This window comes from Scatophagus argus, chromosome 10 (genome assembly GCF_020382885.2).
Source record: "Scatophagus argus isolate fScaArg1 chromosome 10, fScaArg1.pri, whole genome shotgun sequence".
NCBI lineage: Eukaryota > Metazoa > Chordata > Actinopteri > Scatophagidae > Scatophagus > Scatophagus argus.
This window is the reverse complement of record NC_058502.1, coordinates 2,691,961-2,712,684: the sequence shown is the minus strand read 5'-3', so window position 1 is coordinate 2,712,684 and position 20,724 is coordinate 2,691,961. Positions and strand designations below refer to the sequence as shown.

The 20,724-nt window shown below is 41.6% G+C and overlaps 1 protein-coding gene and 1 long non-coding RNA gene across 4 annotated transcripts in view; one reads left to right on the top strand and one right to left on the bottom strand.

The window, feature by feature from the left end:
• atrnl1a (attractin-like 1a) overlaps positions 1-20,724 on the top strand; it is a 191,881-nt gene that overhangs the window by 94,181 nt on the left and 76,976 nt on the right. For 2 of the 3 annotated variants that reach the window (XM_046401866.1, XM_046401865.1), the window contains 4 exons: positions 344-438; positions 1,368-1,446; positions 3,586-3,743; positions 16,276-16,337. In XM_046401866.1, the coding sequence (XP_046257822.1) occupies positions 344-438; positions 1,368-1,446; positions 3,586-3,743; positions 16,276-16,337 (394 nt within the window). Of the gene's footprint in view, positions 1-343; positions 439-1,367; positions 1,447-3,585; positions 3,744-16,275; positions 16,338-20,724 lie in introns of those variants that run through there. The other variant, XR_006844511.1, reaches the window with a different exon arrangement.
• Positions 11,222-16,673, bottom strand: LOC124065938. Its single transcript, XR_006844513.1, has 3 exons — positions 16,252-16,673; positions 13,049-13,050; positions 11,222-11,603 (listed from the first exon to the last, which is right to left on the bottom strand). It is a non-coding gene; the product is annotated as an uncharacterized LOC124065938 (long non-coding RNA).

Below are 20,724 nucleotides of genomic sequence, written 5' to 3'. Positions count from 1 at the left end.
TCCGTGTGTGATCATACACACACACACACACATTGTCACTGATCTTTGACCAAAACTCCACCTCTGTAGCCTTATTCATCTAATTGAATATCGACTTGCACTCAGTATCTCCTGCGTTCTCACCTTAATAAATCTGTCTGTGCCTTATGGCGTTGTCAATAAAATGAAATGAAATGTTTAAATGGAATGGTCTTGTTATAGGGAAAATGAATGGGATCAAATGCCACCAAATACATCAAAAATTAAAACAGGAACACCAGAAATGAAAGAAAACCTTTCCTTTGTTCAGCGTTTGCCCTTTTTGAATATCTCTTTTCTGTGTTTGTCTCTCTCTGTTGACTAGACAACCTGTTGATTGATTACCAGTTTACCTTCAGCTTGCTTCAGGAAGATGACCGCCACTACACTGCCATCAACTTCATGGCTACACCTGAACAGGTAAGGTCCATAGGGAGTGAGTGGTAGCTGACTATTTTTCAAATAAATGTGAGTTCTATCTGTGACACTCTCCTGTGATGTAAACATTTAACGACTGGTAGGTTGGACTAAATGGTGTGTTAGAAAGAAGAGAACATTTTATTGACCGTAAACACACCAAATTGTACGAATACAACAAGCAATAACCAATATAGCTTCTTTGTCAACCGTGGAAAAAGACTCCCAGACTCCCTTAATAAATCACTCAGTTTTTATGACTTGTTGAGTTAGGAGACACTTTGTAAACTTTGTGAAATGCTGCTAGTGATAATTATCAGGGCCTTCTTGTAAGTATGTTAAATGATCTACATTAAATTATTTCTATTAACCCAGCTGTGTACAAGTTTATTTGCATATAAAGTGGGGAAGTGAGAACCGATCACGCAAGATGTATTTCGTGCCAGGATGCCTCAAAGATGAACAATATTTACTCTCCAAATGTAGGAAGCTGTTGTCATTATGCAGAGACAACACAATTCTTGGGTTTTATCAGACCTGTTTTTCCTTCTCAGTGCCTAAAGGAGTGTTCAGATACAGCTCTAAGTGGGATTTCGATGTAGCACTGAAGAGAAAATCAATGGAACGACATACAAAGAGGCCAACAGATTCAAATTCACCCGAGGTGACACAAGTTGCGGTTGAGATGAGTTGAGTTCAGCTCAAGTTAAAAATGCTTTAGCAAAGAATGCTCCAAGAAAGTGAAAAAGGTCAGCAAGGAAAATAAGTAAAACTGTGTATACTCTGAGGAAGCGGTCCAACCCGAACATGAACTGCACGCCACCACAGCAGACAATAAATAAGCCAAGTAACAACAGTAACAAGAATGTTCACCAATGTTGTTCCAGCTCAGTAACAAAAACTTTGTTTGTTTCTTTTTTCTTTTTGCACAGGCCAACAAGAACCTCGACATGTCCATCAACGCCTCGAACAACTTCAACCTCAACATCACTTGGTCCTTAAGCTCGACAGGTAGAGGACACGTTCACGTATTTATATGCTTTATCTTTGTTTGATTTTCCTTAAGGCCTTTTGCTTTCTTCACCTGTTTGGAGTAGTCAATAAAAACAGACCAGCACACACCAACTCACACAGGTGATTTGACTTATTTTGGCTGATACACACTGTGTTTTAGTATTGCGCTGATCAGTCTGATTAACGATTTGTTTTCCACCTGAGATTTCAGAAAATGTCCAAAATAGTTTTGTTTCATACGAAGTCGAAAACCCAAAGATATCAAGTACACAATCACATAAGACAAAGAAGCAATAAATCCTAAAAACATGAGAAGCTAGTAAGGTTAAGCATTTGTGCTTATTGTTCTATCAGTTAATTTATGACTTCAGCTCTAACTGTCACTCAACAACAGTGTAACACACATGGCATTTGACACATTTGTGTAGCACACGACTACACACAGAAAAGGTAGCTCAGGTGTGCTGATCCACAGAGCAAACGTGACAAAAAAAATGGAAAAATGTCTGTTTCTGAATGTGATTGATTTTGACCAATTTAAACAAATTGGGATGACTGCAGTCTGATGAGGTACACAATCTGCTGATTTGTACTGTGACACCAAACGTGACACAGCAAAAGAAGAGAAGGAACGTTGAACTTGTCTACTCGATATGGAAAAGGCGTCAATTGCTTCTTTTTACGACATTCCCCCCACCCAGTTAAAAAACCGTGTTGGTTTTCACCTTCAACCTGAGCAGAGGTCCAATAAGCCAGAATATCTGAAAACACCAGTGGGGGTCTGCTGCGCTGCTGAAAGGTTAATTAAAGACTACATATAACATTAGATAAACTCTTTTATTTCAGTATTTTCAGTGCTGAATTAGAAGAACAGCCAACACTTGCTATATTGAAACATATTACATCCAGATTTCTGTCAAATCTAAGCTAACAAGGAGGAAATAATGTCACTGTGATTAAAAAAAGTCTTCATAATCAGATATTTCAGTGTTGTATGATGAAAACTAAGGTGAGGTGTAATGTAAAATGTAACTTGAATTTGACACAGAGGTTGATTGTTTCATCTGTTTCTGAAGCCCTGTCATTTAGCTGACGGTCTGTAAAGACATCCCACCGTCGGTATCTTTTATTTGTGGCCAAGTTTCCTGAAGTAGAATGGTCATACCCACTTCCTGTTCGCCTCCTGGGGATTCCCCCTCCTGACAAAACACATCAGAAGCTGTTTTGAATTTTGGCACAGGGCATTTTATACATTTTCCCTCCTGATTTCAATTAAGATAAAAGCAATCTGTTCTCACACTCGTAGTGTCTTGGGGCCCAGAGTCTCCACAGTTTGGGGCTGTGGGCCTTGTTTGTGTGCAGACTATTAGCTAGTGTTTAATGGCCTTGATAAAGCATGATGTAAAAATATTTTATTCACAATGTCTGAAAAACTCGGCCATTAACACAGAACTGCTGATAATGCACTGAAGGATACTGAAATCAGAGCACTTTAGCGCTAAGAGAAATTTACTAGCTTGCTCTGAATTACTACGAGGTGTCATGAAAATAATTTGCCTGCTTGAGATGAAAGGCAAGCATTCACATTTTAAAAGCTGGACTATTTTCATCCGACCTGCTCACTTACCACTTTCACAAGGTTATTCACACTGAAAGCAGCTCGGCTGGCAGGTCAACTCATTGCGCCGCTCTCATGTGGCTGTTTTAAAGTTTAAACTCTTAAAGTGGCAAGTTGTTTTTGCTGCTGTAGTGCTGGGGGCACCTGAACAAAGTCCTCTATCAGCATATATTGACTGAGTCCTGCAGTGAGGGACAACATTTCTGGAAATTTGTTAGACCAGAAATAGAGAGGTTAGACTAAGTCATTCAACAGTAAGTGAATGCTGTTGAAATACAGTAACCAGCCTCAAAAGGTATCACTGCTGTCTTCTTCATAAGAGCTGCGCCTGCCCAGCTGATAGACACTGAACACTGCTGACTTCAGTGTCTAAAGTAAGACGGCAAGAAGGCTGCTCGGATGGCAAAGCAGTTCTGTGCTTGACTGATTAGCTACTCTATAACCTTTAAAGTCTGTAATGTCATTTTCACACGTTATTCTGCTGTATTTTTCTCATGTTACTCCTCCGTCTCTCCCAGCTGGAACCATCTCAGGTGAGGAGATGCCCATCATAGCGAGGACCAACATCAAGGAGCACCGTGACAGCTTCTCATGTGAAAAGTTCAACTTCAGACTTCACCACAACATCACCTTCTACGTCTACGTCACCAACTTCAGCTGGCCAATCAAGATCCAGGTCAGAGGCGGCTCGGAGGCAGGAAGGGTTACATGGGGGTTGAGATGTGTGCGTGCGTGTGTGTGTGTGTGTGTGTGTGTGTGTGTGGTGGGTGGGGGTGAAACATAATGACAGCAAAACCAGTTTACAGTCGCAAGTCTCCATTGCCTGAGCTCACTTCTTCAAAATACTGGTTTTGTCCAATCATAATGAAAGGTATTTAAGTCACGTTAAACTTTAAAAAAAGCGATGAAGCCTTACATGAGAAGCTGAAAGATCAACAAATTAATTAACCCCATTAATCGACTAATTGTTTCAGTGCTGCAGGCTGCAAACATGTAAACACAGAAAGAAGGACACAAAGAGATAAACAGATACTTCAACAGCGAAATCACTAAAGCTCCTTTCACGCTGGATGAAAACATCCGCTCACATCTGGCTTTTGTCTTCGGTGATGAAGGGTACAATTAGCATTCATTCACAGATAACATGACTCTGTAGCCACAAGCCTGGTACACCAGAACAAAAACAGAAGGGCAAACGTGTCTACCAGCACTGGAAAAGGAGTCAGTTGCTTATTTTCCTGAGCACTTAGTGCACTTAAAATACAATATAAAAAGGTTGAAGGCACAGATCACTGCTGTGATTACTTCAGGAACGTCGCAGTATTTCCACAGTCAGTCTGCAGTTCTTTTGTTTTGTTTAATGGCTCCAGATTGTGCTACAGAAAGAGAAGCGGGAGATGATGATGATGGTGGTGAGGATGGCAGGTGTTTGATTAACAGGAAGGAAAACACCAGAGTGAGGTTGAGTGTCCAGTGTACATAGATTTCAAAGAATTCTCATTTTTTTGGGTTCAGACTATTAACTATATTTTCTTTCTTCAGTCTTTCACAGTCCTGTTTGTAAATGCACTTCATTGTGCAAGTATTAAATGACTTGTGTCTTTAATTTGTTCTTATTTTCCTGGTTCCGTTTTCCGTGCCCACACTGTAAATCAGTTTTCCTTGGGAAAGTTTTAGTATTAATCAGAGAGTGCACAATGCAGGATCGGAACACATCTGTTCAAAATAACTGCATGTTACGTTCACAGTACAGTCCAAAGACGTTTCTAATGTTTACAAAATTGCTCGCATTGGTTTCCAATTAACTGACATTTGTTATATTAATCTTGGCTTGCTGTGGAAATATTATGAAATTCACTCACAATTTTTAGATTAGCTGATACAATTTATATTTATCTTCAAGAAGATTGAAATTAGTGAAGATTAAGGTTGGTTTATTATTTTTTTTGTTAGCAAAAAAAAAAAAAAAAAGAAAAAATTCAATTTTGGTGTTGAAATGATGACATTTTAACAGGATTCTTATTTAAGGTCAGAAACAAATATCAACAGCAAACAAAAATCTGCCAGGAACTTGTAGCTAATATCCTGAATCTCCATCATAAAAACATGTGCAGTTGAACAAGCTATAGCAAAAAGTACAGTTTTCATCATCATCATCATCATCATCTCCAGTTTTCAGGAGCTGTCTCTCTGCAGAACATGTAGCCCTGACAGGACGCTGAACATAAACAATTCTGAAAAGCGTTCGGCAAATCTGCTATCACATTTAATGATCTGTGAGTCCTCCAATGTCGCTCCATCAATTATGCAGCACCGGATTAAATCTCCAGGCGGCAGCCACACACACTAAATATTCACGCTGCAGCCTTATGATCCATTAAATTGAAGTAGACTTTTAGCGGTGATATTTTAAGATGACTGTCACGAAGGGTGCGGGGTGTGTGCTGATGGATGGAGTCAAGAAGTGACGGAATGGAGAAATTAGGGGAGAGTGAAGACAGGCTGGCTGGTTAACTGATGCTGAGACTCCCGTACAGTCAAAATGTCCAGTGTGGAGGAAATGGAGACTGCCTAATTGACAGATTGAGGGAGTGGGACAGCAGGTCTGGGGACAGATAAAGACATAAAGCAGTGGATGGATGGATGGACTGATGAATAGACAGATGGATGGGAGAATGGTGAATGGGGAGCAGTACAGTAGCTCCTCGGTTACATAAGCACTCAGGTAAAAGTTAAAGGGAAAATATGGAATTAAAATAATCCTGGAGACATGATTGACATGACTGTGAAGCTTGTTTTGAACAATTTGACATTTGAATAACATTTATAGTATAAGTCTCAAGCAAGACAGATCGAAAAAACAACACTACAAGACCAGCAAGACATCGTATGAAAATATTTACTACAGTTAAACACAAAACAAAACTCTACCAGATATCTTACAATGAAGAGGAAAGGGATGATGATGAAGAGTCTGGGGCCATGAAACCTTCTTTTTTAGTTGTTTTGTCCATCATGGGGCATTAAGTCACAGACAGCAGTCATCTCATTAAGCGGTCACCAATAAACAAGGTCAAACTGGAAGGTGACTGAATGCATCAGAGACGTGTGCCATCTGAGTGGGTGTGACTTCAGGTGTGGTATGGGATTATTTCTCAGGGTTTGGGCTCGGCCCCTGACCTCCAGTGAAGGGAAATCTTAATGCTTCAGCATACCAAGACATTTTGGACAATGCTATGCTTCCAACTTTGTGGCAACAGTTTGTTGAAGGCCCTTTTCTATTCCAGCATGACTGTGTCCCAGTGCACAAAGCAAAGCTCCATAAAGACATGATTGGATGAGTTTGGTGTGGAAGAACTTGACTGGCCCACACAGAGCCCTGACCTCAACCCCATCCAACACCTTTGGGATGAACTGGAACAGAGATTGTGAGCCAGGCCTTTTGGTCCAACATCAGTGTGTGACCTCACAAATGCTCTGCTACATGAATGGGCACAAATTCCCACAGAAACACTCCAACATGTTGTGGAAAGCCTTCACAGAAGAGTGGAAGCTGTTAGAGCTGCAAAGCTGTCTGTGTGTTTAGAATGAGACGTCATTAAAGGCCCTGTTGGTGTAATGGTCAAGTGTCCTAATACTTTTGGCTATATAGTGTACTACTGCCATAAAAAGCAGTAAGATACACATCTGACCATTTCAGTCCAGTCATGTTAAATGATTAGCTTGTACACAAAAAAATCACAAATTCAGATAAATGTATTTTTTGTAATGAATGTTTTATGAAAGCCAAGACGTAATGAATGACAGCTCCCCACATGATTTGAACATAATTTGGAAGCTTAATCCCAATCAGCTTGTATTATCACATCCATTTGGTGTATATAAATGTAACATTTAGTGCTGCACCTCGTTATGGGTCATTTGTCCATCGATCGTCCCCTCATATGCATTTCCCATTAATGCTACTTTATCAGAGCTCCATATATCTGCTGGTTGAAAGGTGATATGATAATTACCACGATGAGGCCTATTTTGCTGCCATGTCAGATGTGCTTGTGTGTAATGCGAGAAGCACTCGGCGTCCGGTCCTATGACCTTGGTGGCTTCCGACGCCAGAACGGGGTGAGGATGAGGAATTGTCCTGAGAATTGGTAATGACCCGGTCTGATATATTTGATCTAATAGACCTGCAGCCACACACACAGACAGGTGTACGCAAACACACACGAACAAACATGAAGGACAAAGAGAGAGGAGGAGACAAAGTGCGAACACCTCACGGCAACAGATCAACACAACTACTGGCCACATGTCAGGAAATGTGGAATACTTTTTCATTTCTTCTGATTTTAATGGCCCTCTGACCTTTTGGTCTTCTGACATCGACAGGCCAACTGTCCTCATAGACAAAGAGGCCTACAATGTCTGTGGGGATTCAGGGTCTCCAGAGGAGGAATTTCAACGTTTGCACATTCTCTGATATTTCGGTTAAAATGGTGGACAGACTCTCTACAAAATGTCCCCGCTTTGCAAAATCTAGATACGTGAGAACACACACATATAGTATGTGTACACACACACACTAATGTGACCTGTGAGTGTTTCCCCGGCGGCGTCCTGACGTCAGCGGAGAGTCGGGGGCTGGTTGGAAGGCAGGACGAGGTGTTGGGATCGGTCGTTCTGCTGGAACAGATTTTGATTGGTTCTGTCATGCTGACCTTGCACCTCGGTCCTCGCTCTCCTACACTCGCCATCGTGACACGACATTTACCGGAGTGTTCCTGGTTTAACACTCACAGGGGCGAGTTACAACATCAGGATCCATTTTACTGCAAACACACCAAAACCTCCATCTCTGTTTCAGGAGGGATATGTTCTCTACTGACTACTGTTACTAAACGGAAAATTTAAATAAAGTAAATATCTATGAGACACAGGTTAGTTTGATTCAATTTGTTGATCATTTATTTTCGTTTTAGAGCTTCACTTTCACGACATTCATTCATCTAATTTTTTAGAGGTTTTGTTTATGAAGGTAGAGAATCAATAGAACTCAAATGTGTAATGTCAGCTGTATCAAACAGCAATATCGATATAACCACAGTACAAGATATGTCAGGGAAATATGGATCATCACTGTAATTTGTTCATTTTGACACAATTTCTCCTCAAACTAGGAGTGGCCTGAATTCGTTTCTAATCCAAAATAATGTTTTATTGATCGAGTCCACAAACATTATGGGAACATGACCCACTTTCTCGCTTCATTTTTCTGCTTTGAAAGAACTGTTAATTTAGCCAGACGTTCTACAACTTTAGACCATAGCTGTTTCTAATGTGAACATCTCGTGTTTGTAATTTAGCGTTAAGTGTTATCTCGAGTGACGAACAGCCCTTTGTTTGCACTCTTTTTGTTTCAGAGACGCTGGATTTAAAAAAGTAAAGACAGCAGGAAACAAAACACTTTTTTTCTCTTAAATCCTCATTTGTATTTTTTTTTACTAAACAACACCCTTTTTTGTTCTCATCTACCCTAACCCTAACCCTTCTCAACCCACTTCTGTCTGTGTGCGTCTTCTGCCTGCCTCTGCTCATCCCTGCATGCCTCACAGCCTGCAGTCCCGCTGATTAAAAGCCTTCTGTCAGAGGTGAGCGGCCATTTTGTTGCAGACAAACTCAGGGCTGGCGTGATTGGTTGCTTTATTTGATTTGCCACTCTGTGCTCAGTCAGTTATTTATCCTCTGCGCCTGCCATCATTAAATAGATAACCCCACCTCCCCCCCAAACACACACACACACACACACACACACACACACACTCTGATCATGTCAGTGACAAAGTGCCCTTTATTGGATTAAAACAGAAGCTGAAACGGTTAACTGTCTGACCAGCGTAAGCTTACACACACACACACGCACACACACACACACACAGGGTCTATTTGATGCACCTCATTGAGACAGTATTAGGTTCCATAGGGCGCAAGAGAAGAGTGAAGACTGAGTGCTGCCCTTTTAACCAGACAGGAAGTCAGCAGCAGTCATCAGCAACATCAGAACAATTTAGGCCGGTCGTGTGGGAGTACACACAGGGTGTGTGTTAGGGCCTGTAGGTCATACTAGCACTCATTTTTTATGAAAGATTTTGTTTTTTTGCAGTTAAAGCTCTGTCACTTTGACTGTTAGTGATGGTGACTGAATAGTGAGGGATATAATTGAACATGACAACACAGAAGATGACATTGCTGATTCTACATTGAGCAGAAATGCAGAAACAAATGGAAATCAGACTAATAAGTGTCAAGTGGGAAGGCTTCCTGTCTCCTCTGGGATCATATCATGTTACGTTTTCACCGTAGTTTGTTACTCGTGCTTGAGCTGCAGAAGTGGGCCTTAAGCACCTGTTAAAAGGAGCTACATCTGTGAGCTCTCCTAACAAGTGCACACATATGGCAGAGCTGCTCTCATTTGCATACCACGTAGGTGGAGGCGGCACTTGGCAACTGCCTCACTTTGGTCATTAGGTCCTCATGAATACGCAAATGAAGAGGAAGAGCGTGTGCCAAACACATTTCAGCCCCTGGAAATTTAACATCTACAGTCGTTAACATGCTAATGTTAACATGTGTGTCCTAGGTATTATTACTTTGTGTAGGACTAAAACAATAGATGTTCCACTAAGATCACAGTGTGAAAAACTACTGTCTCTAAATCTGTTTGTGAGAGGATGCAAACACAAGCCACCCAAAGTTGCAAGAGGAAGTGGGGAAATTCATCTGAACACATTTCATTTTCCTCTCAGGTAGAGGCTGTAAACATCAGTAAAGCTGTTATTGTTTTTGTCCTTATCTCTCTACACTTTCACTTTGGACCACTTGAATTTAATATATTTCAGCTTTGATCTTTCACTAAGATGCACATTTGGATATTAGGTTTTGGCTGAAATGCCCAATGGAAAGCATGTTGGTGAGAAGTAGACTGAATCCGAGAAAATTAAACAGAGGGGATTTACATACATTTATTTGGCAAATCACAGTGAATCTAAAAGCTTCTTAAACAGTTACAGCAGACTGAAGTGACAGCAAAGTTGCTTGTTTTATTTTGGACATATACAGGTTCCAGCCAAAGTGCTGTTCATTATTATTTTTTCCAGTTATTATGTCATCTATTAATGTTTAACTGTCACACGTTAAAAAGCAACATAATCTAATAATCCAGCCACATTTCTACCTCGTGGTAACGTGTGATGCAGCGATGAGTTGTGCTGGGCAGCAGTACCATGTTACATCACAGGTGGGTGTGGTCACATCCAGCTGTGACGTTGGTTTTCGGCCATGTTTCTCCGTCGTAGAGGAAGAGGCTTTGGGGAAGGTAAAATGGCTCCTGTGAGCAGCTGTAGTTGTGAGTCAGGGTCCATCAGTTCTGTCCCAGTGATGAACTGGTTTTCCAGGCTTTGCTTCCTGCCTTTTACCCAGTGAGCAGCCTGCAGCCTGCAGCCCTGATGATGATTAAGGGAGATGAGAAATGAACTGATTCGTGCTGCTGCTTTATCTTCACCCAACATCGTCTTCTCTCCTGCTCCTCCATCCATCTTCTGCCTCAAGCCTCTCTCCTCATCTTCATCTCTTTCTCACCTCATAGTCCCTCTCTTCTTTTTTTCTTTACCTCCTCTTCCTGTCGTTGCTCCCTTTTCTCTCCATTTTTGTCTCTGCCTTCCTTTATTGATTAGTCAAACACTTTCTCTCTTTCCAGGTTTTAACAAGCAGCCCTGAGTTCAGGGTTAAGGGAGGAAAAAAAGCAGTCTACTGCTGTCGTAGCTTGTGTTCTTGTCCCCTGAGGGCCACCGTAGGCCTTCAGTAATGACTGGACTACAGAACCAGAGTCCTTGGAGTCCTTTTTATGTCATCTCTGTTCTTCTCATCTGTTACCTGTGTCTCCTTCCTCACTGCCCGTCTTTTATTCTCACACTCTCTCATGTAGTAATAGCATTTCTAGCTTCAAGATAAAAAAAAACAAAAAACACTTATTTGACCTCCGATCTCAAAACAATTATATTCTATAGAAAAGGAATCCAGTTGCTTTTCTTGTTTGTTTTTGGTTATTTCAGCGTTGATTTGTCCGTGTTGAAGAATTCCCAGCTGTATTCATTACCTTTTGTATCAGAACCAACACTGTGGAAGCAGTTACAGTCATCCCACAGAGGCTCCAAATGTGGCAGTAACTGAAATATTTCAAATAATAACATTGCTAATGAAAACGTGAAAGGGGTGACACATAGCGATGAACTTGCAGAGAAATATCAACCGGTTCACGTTGGGTTTCAGCTCATTGTTTCGCTGTTTGGCCACAATGTTACTGCGTTGGTTCAGTCCTACTGCTCTCATAGTGTCGTCTTTGACTTCAACTGGCGCCTGTTAACAGTTAAAAAAGCTCTAAAAAGCCGACTGCACACACCTGCTCTGCAGCAAGCAGCAGACTTGCAGTATCTAGGGACTGGCTGGTGAACATGAGGGAGCATTTAGCATTTCCCTCAGGCTGTAGAGACCAAATAAACAGGGCTAAAAAAGGATGAATATTGGACCTACAGGAGGCCAGAAACACGTCACCAAATGAAAATGAGCTGCTCTGTCTGCTATTGGCTAAAATTATCAGCCGCTGCAGGCTACAAACAACTCATATTGCACCACTATCAAGAAAAGTACTTTACCTTTGATATGTTGTGTGATAATTTTGTTTAAAGAAGTAATGTGTAACTGTGGCAGCATGGTACTGACATGTGGTGCAAACAAAATGATTCTGCTGAGAGGCAGAATTTAGCTTGATGCAACAAAACAAGCAAAAACTTTAGCTCCAGATATGACCATCAAAGAGATTCTTCAGTAGGAATTAAACACGGCACAAGTACAGCTTATTTTTCAGGACTGTTGCATTGGATTGTGTGAAGTTTTGCATGTGGTCATGTGTGTACATCATGTACATCATGCTTGTGTGTTTGTAATGGGGTCAGACTTGTTGTGTTTGCGGCTCTGCAGTGCTGTGGGGAACAGGAGGGGAAGGGTGTGGTCTAAACAGCCTATTGATTATAGTTGTTTTTAACGACTGCAGTTGTTGTAAATTGAAATGATGGCTGTTGGCTGGAGTGGTTGTGGGACCGGCACGTGAAAGAAAGTGTGTGTGTGTGTGTGTGTGAGTGTGTGTGTGCGTGTGGGAGAGATAAATTAGGAGGAATATCAGAGTCTGTGTTGTTCACAATTTGTCTATTTTGTGTTTTTGAGTCTTTTATGAATGAATGAATTTGCTGCATTAGTTTTTGACTGTGTGTTTATCCATTTTCATACAGTATATGTGTATGTATGTGTTTCTTGTTCTTCCAGAGTCAGTGTTTGTGTGTACATCCATAATAAGTCTTTGTATTGTCAGGGGGTAATGATGTAAATTGCTGCATTGGAGGGCTGAATGCAAAGCCAGGCTCTTTTCTCCCTGATGCCTGTATTAATGCTGCGTCCCTCTGGACCAGAATCAGCTTTTCTGCAGGTTTTTCACTGTCAGGCCATTTTACCTGCTGCACAAATGCCGGTAAACCTCTTAAGCCCATTCTGCCCCATTTCTTTCTTTCTTTGCCGCACAACTAGTCTCAGAGGAATCACCAAAGACAAAGACGCAGCCTTTCCGGCTATTAAGGCCATTTAAAGGTATCCCCATGTTGAACATGCCAGAAATATATTGCTGTCAGATGTATTGTGATCAGTGTTTTTATAGTTTATAGTGCCTGTTAGCTGCAGTGCTGCTCAGGGGTTTCACTGGTTTTAAAATGCAGTCCACCTGTTAGGAGGATCAGGTGATGTCACATCAGTGGCCTCAGCTGCACCACATTCTGGCCCTAAAGCTTCATAAAAAGACTTTAAGCCAGTGTATCTGTTCACCTACTAACATGAAAATTAAAAAACAAGTGCAGGTCTGCCAGAGAGGGATGATGAAACAGCTCACTGAGAAACATATGAAGTCAAACTGCAGCTTCAACTTATCTAATCCTGACAGCCGACAACATGTTACAACTGATATCCTCATCCACAGTAATCTGAAAACTATCATGGCATAGTTTGCATTGTGAAAATAATGAATGACATGATTTGACATGACAGAGCCTGGTTTGGTCATGTCAACGATCAGCTTTGATTCTGATAGCCAGGATGGTGATGTTTTCCAAGGAGTTTCACATGTCCTAACAGAACTAAATCCATAAAGGTGGCAGTTAACACATACAAAGTTAGCTGTATTTTAATTATTTGGTTGATTGAGATTCTGAGAACTTCACCTCCCAACTGGCAATCACTTATTAATACATTTATGACTGTTAAACGGTCAGTGATGCCACCTGATTGATATGATTTTAGTATGAATACCTCCCAAAGGAAGCCCCCACATGAACTGAGATCTAATGGGTTTGTGCACTTCAGCTGGCCCTGATACTCCACTGTCCTATCTTAACACGTTACTTCTCCAGAGCTTTGAAACCTCAACCACCGCTTCTTCACTTCACATCACATCATTGATACAGACATGACACCAACTCAGCATTTCCCACCCATGAACACGGCCACTTGCTTTTGAACGTGTGGCATCTGTGTGGCCCAGGATCCGGGGGTTAACCAACCGCCTTTGGTCCACGTGTGGTCTTCAGCTTGGCTCTTACGATATGCCGCCATGGTTAGCTGTATCCTAGCAATAGCTGTGCACGTTTATCTCAGAATGCACATCCTCCTCTAACTGTTCTGCCTCAGCAGAAAACTCTGTTCTGTTTTGTTCCTACAGTGCAGAAAAGTGAACGGAAAATCAATTATGTCTGTAATAAATAATCCTCTTAACATGAGGGAGTGTAAACATGGACAACAATGGCTTTTCAGGAGGCTTTCATTGCTGAGGGCCAAAACTTTGCTCTGAAACAGCAGCAGGGGGCATCTCTCATACACTGAGCCACAGACACAGGTGTGCACACACACACGCACACACACACTCACACACACACACACAGTGAACACACACACACACACACACAGTGAACACACACGGCTGTTGATGAAGACAGATTGCAGAGTTCGATTTTGAGGGATAAAATGAGGTGAGAGGTGAGGAGCAGTTTTTGTAGTGATTTGTGAGCAAAGGGAGGGTGTGTATGCTGATGAAACAAGTGGAAATATTTTTTTTAATTTTTTATTTTAATGGTGCAACATACAGTCTAATGTGTACTCTTTGAACATACATAGAGAGAAGTGTTTTGTCTGATGTGCTTTTTGTGGTGTGTGTGGACCCTTCATTAGTTGAAATGGAAAATGTTCTATTTAAAGTTTCGGTTCACCCAAAATATGCACAGGAAAATTTTGCACATAGTTGTGGTGGTATTTATTTATGCAGATAGTTTTTGACTTTCACAGGTTTGGGGATAAGAATAACTCAATGAACCCAATGCCCAATGTGTAGCAACAGCAAAGACTCACAAGCTACTGAGATGCCACAAACTCTGTCACGAGGTCAGAATTAAACAGAAATATGATTAGAAAACGACACAGTGTGTCAGTGAGAAACATGTGAAAGATCACTCGGCTGTGAACTGTTTTGGGAACTTCAGAAAAAAAAGATATTTTTTAATTAAAAAAGAAAATTGCAAGTATATTCTTTTTGACCTTTTTGATAAGAAAACCAAATTGTCTCTGTATAGAAAATAACAATACTACTACAGTAAAAATTGTGTAATGAATATTTGAAAAATAGAACCCTACAAAGAAATGCGACCAGATAAGAAGCAGGAAATTAAATGAATAATTCTATGAAAATTTAAAAAAAAAAAAAAAAAAAAAAGAAAAATTAAGAACATTATTTTTTCTAATTTAAGAAAAGATTTAACATCCGTGAGCCCCAGAGGAACAGAAGGATCTTGATTTTCCTCCGAGCCTGCTGCTTCTGGTTCAAAATGTGGTAATTACGGCTGGTAAAGTCGTATCGCTTGAGGTATCCAGAAACAACCACGTTTCTTCTCCGTGACTGTCATTTCCAAGCGAATATAAACTGTGCCATCCACACTACAGAGGGCCCCGCCTTCCAATTAATCTGACTGGACGATGAGAATAAAACCACAATATGTTTAACTAAATACCACAAGGACTAAATGTAGTTAACTTTTTAATACTCTGGTTGCATTGAACCTTTAAAACAATCCTACTATCTGTGGTCTGTGGCTCAGGACAGCACAGGCCCACACACTGCACCAGCATGATGGATGGTGCAATGAGTGGATTTATTGGTGCTGGAGCAACCAGCAGGTTTGTCAGAGTTCAACTGAACAAAATGCTGCAGAATGCTGGAGAGCACAAAAGGCCAGAAGCCTTTTTCTCACAGGCTAATCTCATAATAACCTACCAAGCACACAGGTGGTGGCTCTCATTGTCTTCTCAGCGTGTGCGGCCGATAAGGAGATGGAGAACATGTGAGGGAGAATTTGGCCAAAATAACAATGCTGGCTTTATGTAAGAGGTCTGAACATTGGCCTGAGGGAAGGAAGATGTTCATCCACAGTTGTTGCATCAGTTTCACTATAACACAGGAAGCAGGATTGCATAAAGGCTCACTGAATTTTGAGTGTTTTGGTTGCTTTGTGTGAAATAGTATATGATATAGAATAGAAGTAATTCCCCTTCTGTTTAAGATACACAGTTATTAAAGTCGAAACGATCCATCACGTACCTATGGCCTGGTGTGTTTAATCTTTTACTGCGTAACCGTGTTCAGTGGAAGAAGACAGTTACATAGTTGAGCACATAGACTGGGAACTACACAATTAGTCATTTATATCAGGCAGAGAATATTTTTTAAAAATGGTATTTCTTGTCATATTGAACTTGAGGCTTGTTATTTCTGTGTTTGTTGGAGTCACAATGTTCTGCTGTGATTGAGCTTATTCAATAAATATATTTTTAATGTGAGCACTCCTCACATGTCATGTCAGGCCGTGGGAAACTGCACTGGTTATTCTTCATATTTGATGTACAGTACAATCACATGCAGAGAGGAAATCTGAATTTTAGCTGTTATTCATCCTATTGAAAATAGACAACATTACTGATGTGATACTTTTGGTTAGAAGACACGACTCTGTTTTGGTTTATGTCCACTTTGCAAAAGTTCTTACCTCTCTGGTCTTTCTCTTTTCCAGATTGCTTTCTCTCAGCACAACAGCATCATGGACCTGGTGCAGTTCTTCGTCACCTTCTTCAGGTAAATTTTCCCCCTCATATTTACAGTTTGTGTTGATTTTGCTGCCTGAGCAAGCGGCTGCTCCTCACAGGGCTTCACTGCTCAGCGGTACACATCCCAGAGGCTCTTTCCACAACTGGGCCACAACCTGAACTCACTGACTTATAGTCGGTGGCAGCAGCCTCAGGCGAGACACTTAACCCCCAGCAGCTCGGGCGATCTTCTGCATCTGCTCAACAGCAGCAGGCACAACTGTGGGGCAACTCCTCCGTGTGAGCTGGTCTGCTTAGAAAGAGCACAGAGAAAAATGCCTCATTTTACACTTTGGAAGATTAGCAAACAGCATCAACAAGCTCATGTTTGTCGGTCGAAAGGAGTCAAATTAACTAGTGGAGATTAAACTTGGTTCGGACAGCTGTGGACATGTCACAGGTTGCATTCTGAATTATCTTTATTTTCACCACATTTCACTCACTATATTTCAACATGTACTGAAGACCTGCTTTACACTGAAATATCAGCATTGACACCACATGCTACTGAAGCCTTAACTTTTTAACTTGGATTAGCCAATATGCCCTTTGATCTGCAAATCATCAAACTGACAACAGCCAAAGCATTTTCAGGAGGGCCAAACAGCACATGGGCTGTTTGGGGTAAATCGAGACAAACTGTCTGGTGGTCAAATTCATGTTTATGGCAGAAAGTTAAAAATTCACTTTGCTTTTTGTATGAACACACCGTGAAAAGTGTTTATGCAAACAAACTTAACATAGTGAAGCAATTAGAGAAGCAGCAGCTGGCGCATACAATCTTTGTTCCTCAGGATATTCCATAAAGCTCACTGTGGACAGAAGCATGTGCATGACTTGATGCCACTGGCACTAAGAGAGGATTTTTCTGTGATTTGGATGACCTGATCCTGGAGCTGCTTAATGGCCAACAGCAGATTCAGGACAACATTCTGTTGAGTGTGTGTGTGTGTGTGTGTGTGTGGATGTTTGCCCGTTTCCTGAAGCAGAGTTTGTGTGATAATATCAAAGCTTATTCAGGTGTAAGGCATTCAGGTTTAATAATTAAATCTTGCGGTCCATTGAAAACCAGTGAGATAAAGCAGAGATTATTTTTGGACTGTGTGAGAGACGTTTATGTTGCAGCTCGTCATGCACACAGACAGACAGTGGATATAATGAGAGAGTGTTTTGGGGAAGAAGCCTGGAATGAAGTCTGTTGTCTTCAGGCAAGATTCTGCCACTCAGCTACAACACCAGACAAATGTGTGTTTGTCCGTGTGTGTGTGTGTGTGTGTGTGTGTGTGTGGGTTGCTTCCTGTGTGTGTGTGCCACGCTTGTGTGTGTTTGTGTCACTGTGCAGCCATGTGAGGAAGTGAGCCATTTTTGTGCCCACAGCCGGCTTCCGGACATCAGCGACCTTTAGGGCCAGCAAAGAGGGATGATGTCATCAGTAGGGGACAGCGTCAAGTTTTGCCGGGAGAGTTCGGTGTTGCCTGTGTGTGTGTGTGTGTGTGTGTGTGTGTGTGTGTGTGTTAGTCACTGCTCTGTTTATGGGTTGCTCTCTACTTCTCTACTTCTTCTTCTTCTACTTACTTCTTCTCTACTACACCAGACTCTCAGTGATAAAAGGTTATATGCTACAACTACAGGACTTTTTTGAATTTGTTGTTGGTTTATTTACGTCCTTTGTTATATAATGTAAAGTATTATGGTAGCATTACCACAGTGGAAAGGTCTCAGTTGCCTAAGTTTCAGGTTGCTAATGCACTGATGGCATAATAACAATCATGTATGCTCAAATCCAAAAGTAGGGTTTGGGCTCGGCCCCTGACTTCCAGTGAAGGGAAATCTTAATGCTTCAGCACACCAAGACATTTTGGACAATGCTATGCTTCCAACTTTGTGGCAACAGTTTGTTGAAGGCCCTTTTCTATTCCAGCATGACTGTGCCCCAGTGCACAAAGCAAAGCTCCATAAAGACATGGTTGGATGAGTTTGGTGTGGAAGAACTTGACTGGCCCACACAGAGTCCTGACCTCAACCCCATCCAACACCTTTGGGATGAACTGGAACGGAGATTGTGAGCCAGGCCTTTTGGTCCAACATCAGTGTGTGACCTCACAAATGCTCTGCTACATGAATGGGCACAAATTCCCACAGAAACACTCCAACATGTTGTGGAAAGCCTTCACAGAAGAGTGGAAGCTGTTAGAGCTGCAAAGCTGTCTGTGCGTTTACAATGAGATGTCTTTAAAATCCCTGTTGATGTCACGATCAGGTGGCCCAGTACTTTTGTCTATATAGTGTATTTTATGTGCTGATGTTTAAACTCACATCACATCCGACAAATAGAGCAATTCCTAATAACTGGAAATGAGAGCAGAGACTCGTGGTCAAACAGTTCAGTTCCACAAAGGATCAATGTGCTTGAGAAAAGTCACTCAAAACTGACTTCAGGAGGCACATTTTTCCCTGTTGTCTCCTTCAGGATGTGTTTGTCCATGTACACTGCACTGTGGGTCGAGTGCACGTCTTAGGTGCCGAGGCTTGTGAGTGGGTCTACACGGCGTAGGTATGAGGGTGCATGCATGATCGTTTCTTTCAGCTCCGCTGTGCTGATGTGGTCAGGAACTGAGGTGCCAAAGAGCCTGAGTCATGACTCCGTGTGTGTGTGTGCGTGCGTGTATGTGAGTGGGTGTGTGTGTTGGCCTGTAGGCAGAGGGCACAGTGATGAGATGCAGTCTGGCACTGGAAGATAAGAGCAAAGATATGCAGCAGATACAGAAGGAAGTAAAGTGAGTGAGAGCTAGTAGATCTGTTTGTACAGTCTATTGATTGATGTCTCTGTCTGTCATCAAGCAAGCATGTTGGAAAGAAACACAATTTGGCCCAGATTAGGTGTTTCATCACCGCACACACACACACACACACACACACACACACACACACACACACACACACACACACACACTTACACTGGATTTATATCTGCAAACTTCACTGCTGAAGCTGAATGTTCATGCTGAACTTATTGGCTGTTCGTTCGCTGTCAGTGAATTTCAAGGTTCATTTATTAGTCTATAACACAGGGCTGCGCAAGGAAATGCAAGCTGTAGTCGCTTTATGCTGCACCAGAAAAGCTTGTTTGTTTTTGTTTTTTTGGTGGAGTATGGAGGAGGAGGAGCTGAAGAGGCTGGAGCAAATCAAAGCCCTTGGTTAAAGTAAGGGAAAGACTGAAAAAAACCAACACTGACTAACCAACACTAAGAAAAAAGCCAGTACTAACATTCTGTAGCAGACAGGTTTGCTTCCATCACTGCTTGAGTAAATATGTGGCTCCATCAGTGACTCAGAGTGAATGAAATCCCAAACATCTGCAGTAGCATTAAAGCTAGCAGGGCAACATGGAAGGGCAGAAGGAGAAAGATAAAAGTCTCAAATTTAGCAGAAAAGTTCAGCTAACAGCGTCACTTCTTTGCTGCCACAGCCTTTTAGTGTGTTGTTGTGTGACGCCATAATTCAAAGCTTAACTACAACGCGGTAATGACTCAGAGGACATTAGATGTGTTTTATTAAATATTGATTTTTTTATTTCTTTTTTCTGCATTTTAGGCCCAGCTGCTGCTTCCTGTGTCTGTTCTACTCGCTGTGAGAGATTTTTAAAAGTGAAAAACTCTCCTCCCCTCCTTTTGTCTCTGTCCTCCCTCCATCCATCCATCCTCCTCATCTATTCTTTCTCATCACAGAGAAGGGGGAGTAAAAAAGGAAATGGCCATAATTAAACAGCATTTATGTCTTTGCTCTCCACAGTCTAAAATGCTAATTGGTGACACTGCAGTTCAGCCTTGTCCAATTACTCCCAGTTCTCGCTCGCTTGATTAGCAATCACTTTCTCTCCCTGCCTCTTTACCAAAACAGAGGAGAAGCTGCTCAGCACTAAGTGGCTCGTGAGTCTCCCCTGAGCTTTCTCACTTCATTTCAAAATGACCATCCGTAACATCTCGAGATGTTCACGTCCACCACGAGCCACTGTGGAGAGTCAGTTAGCTCAAATATCTTTTGTAAGCACTTTTTAAGGATTTCAAACTGAGAGCAACAGGATCTAAAACTCTTGAAATACTGTAAAAAGACTACTGCCAAACATAAAATGAAAACTTCTTCCCGATTCAACAACAAGACAACTCTCTCAGTTTGAAAATCTGGCCTTTCCACTTAGAGCTCCCCCTAGAGGCCTTTTTTTGCAGCGTTTTTCTGTTGCATTTGTTTTCAGGGGTTTATGTGTTTTGACTTTGCATTCTCTCTGTGTTTGTAGTGTGTTTGCTGTGGCTGTATTTTGTTTACGAATTGGCATCGTTTCTAAAGCTGCAGTCATTTGTCCTAAAGTTGTGGGGGTG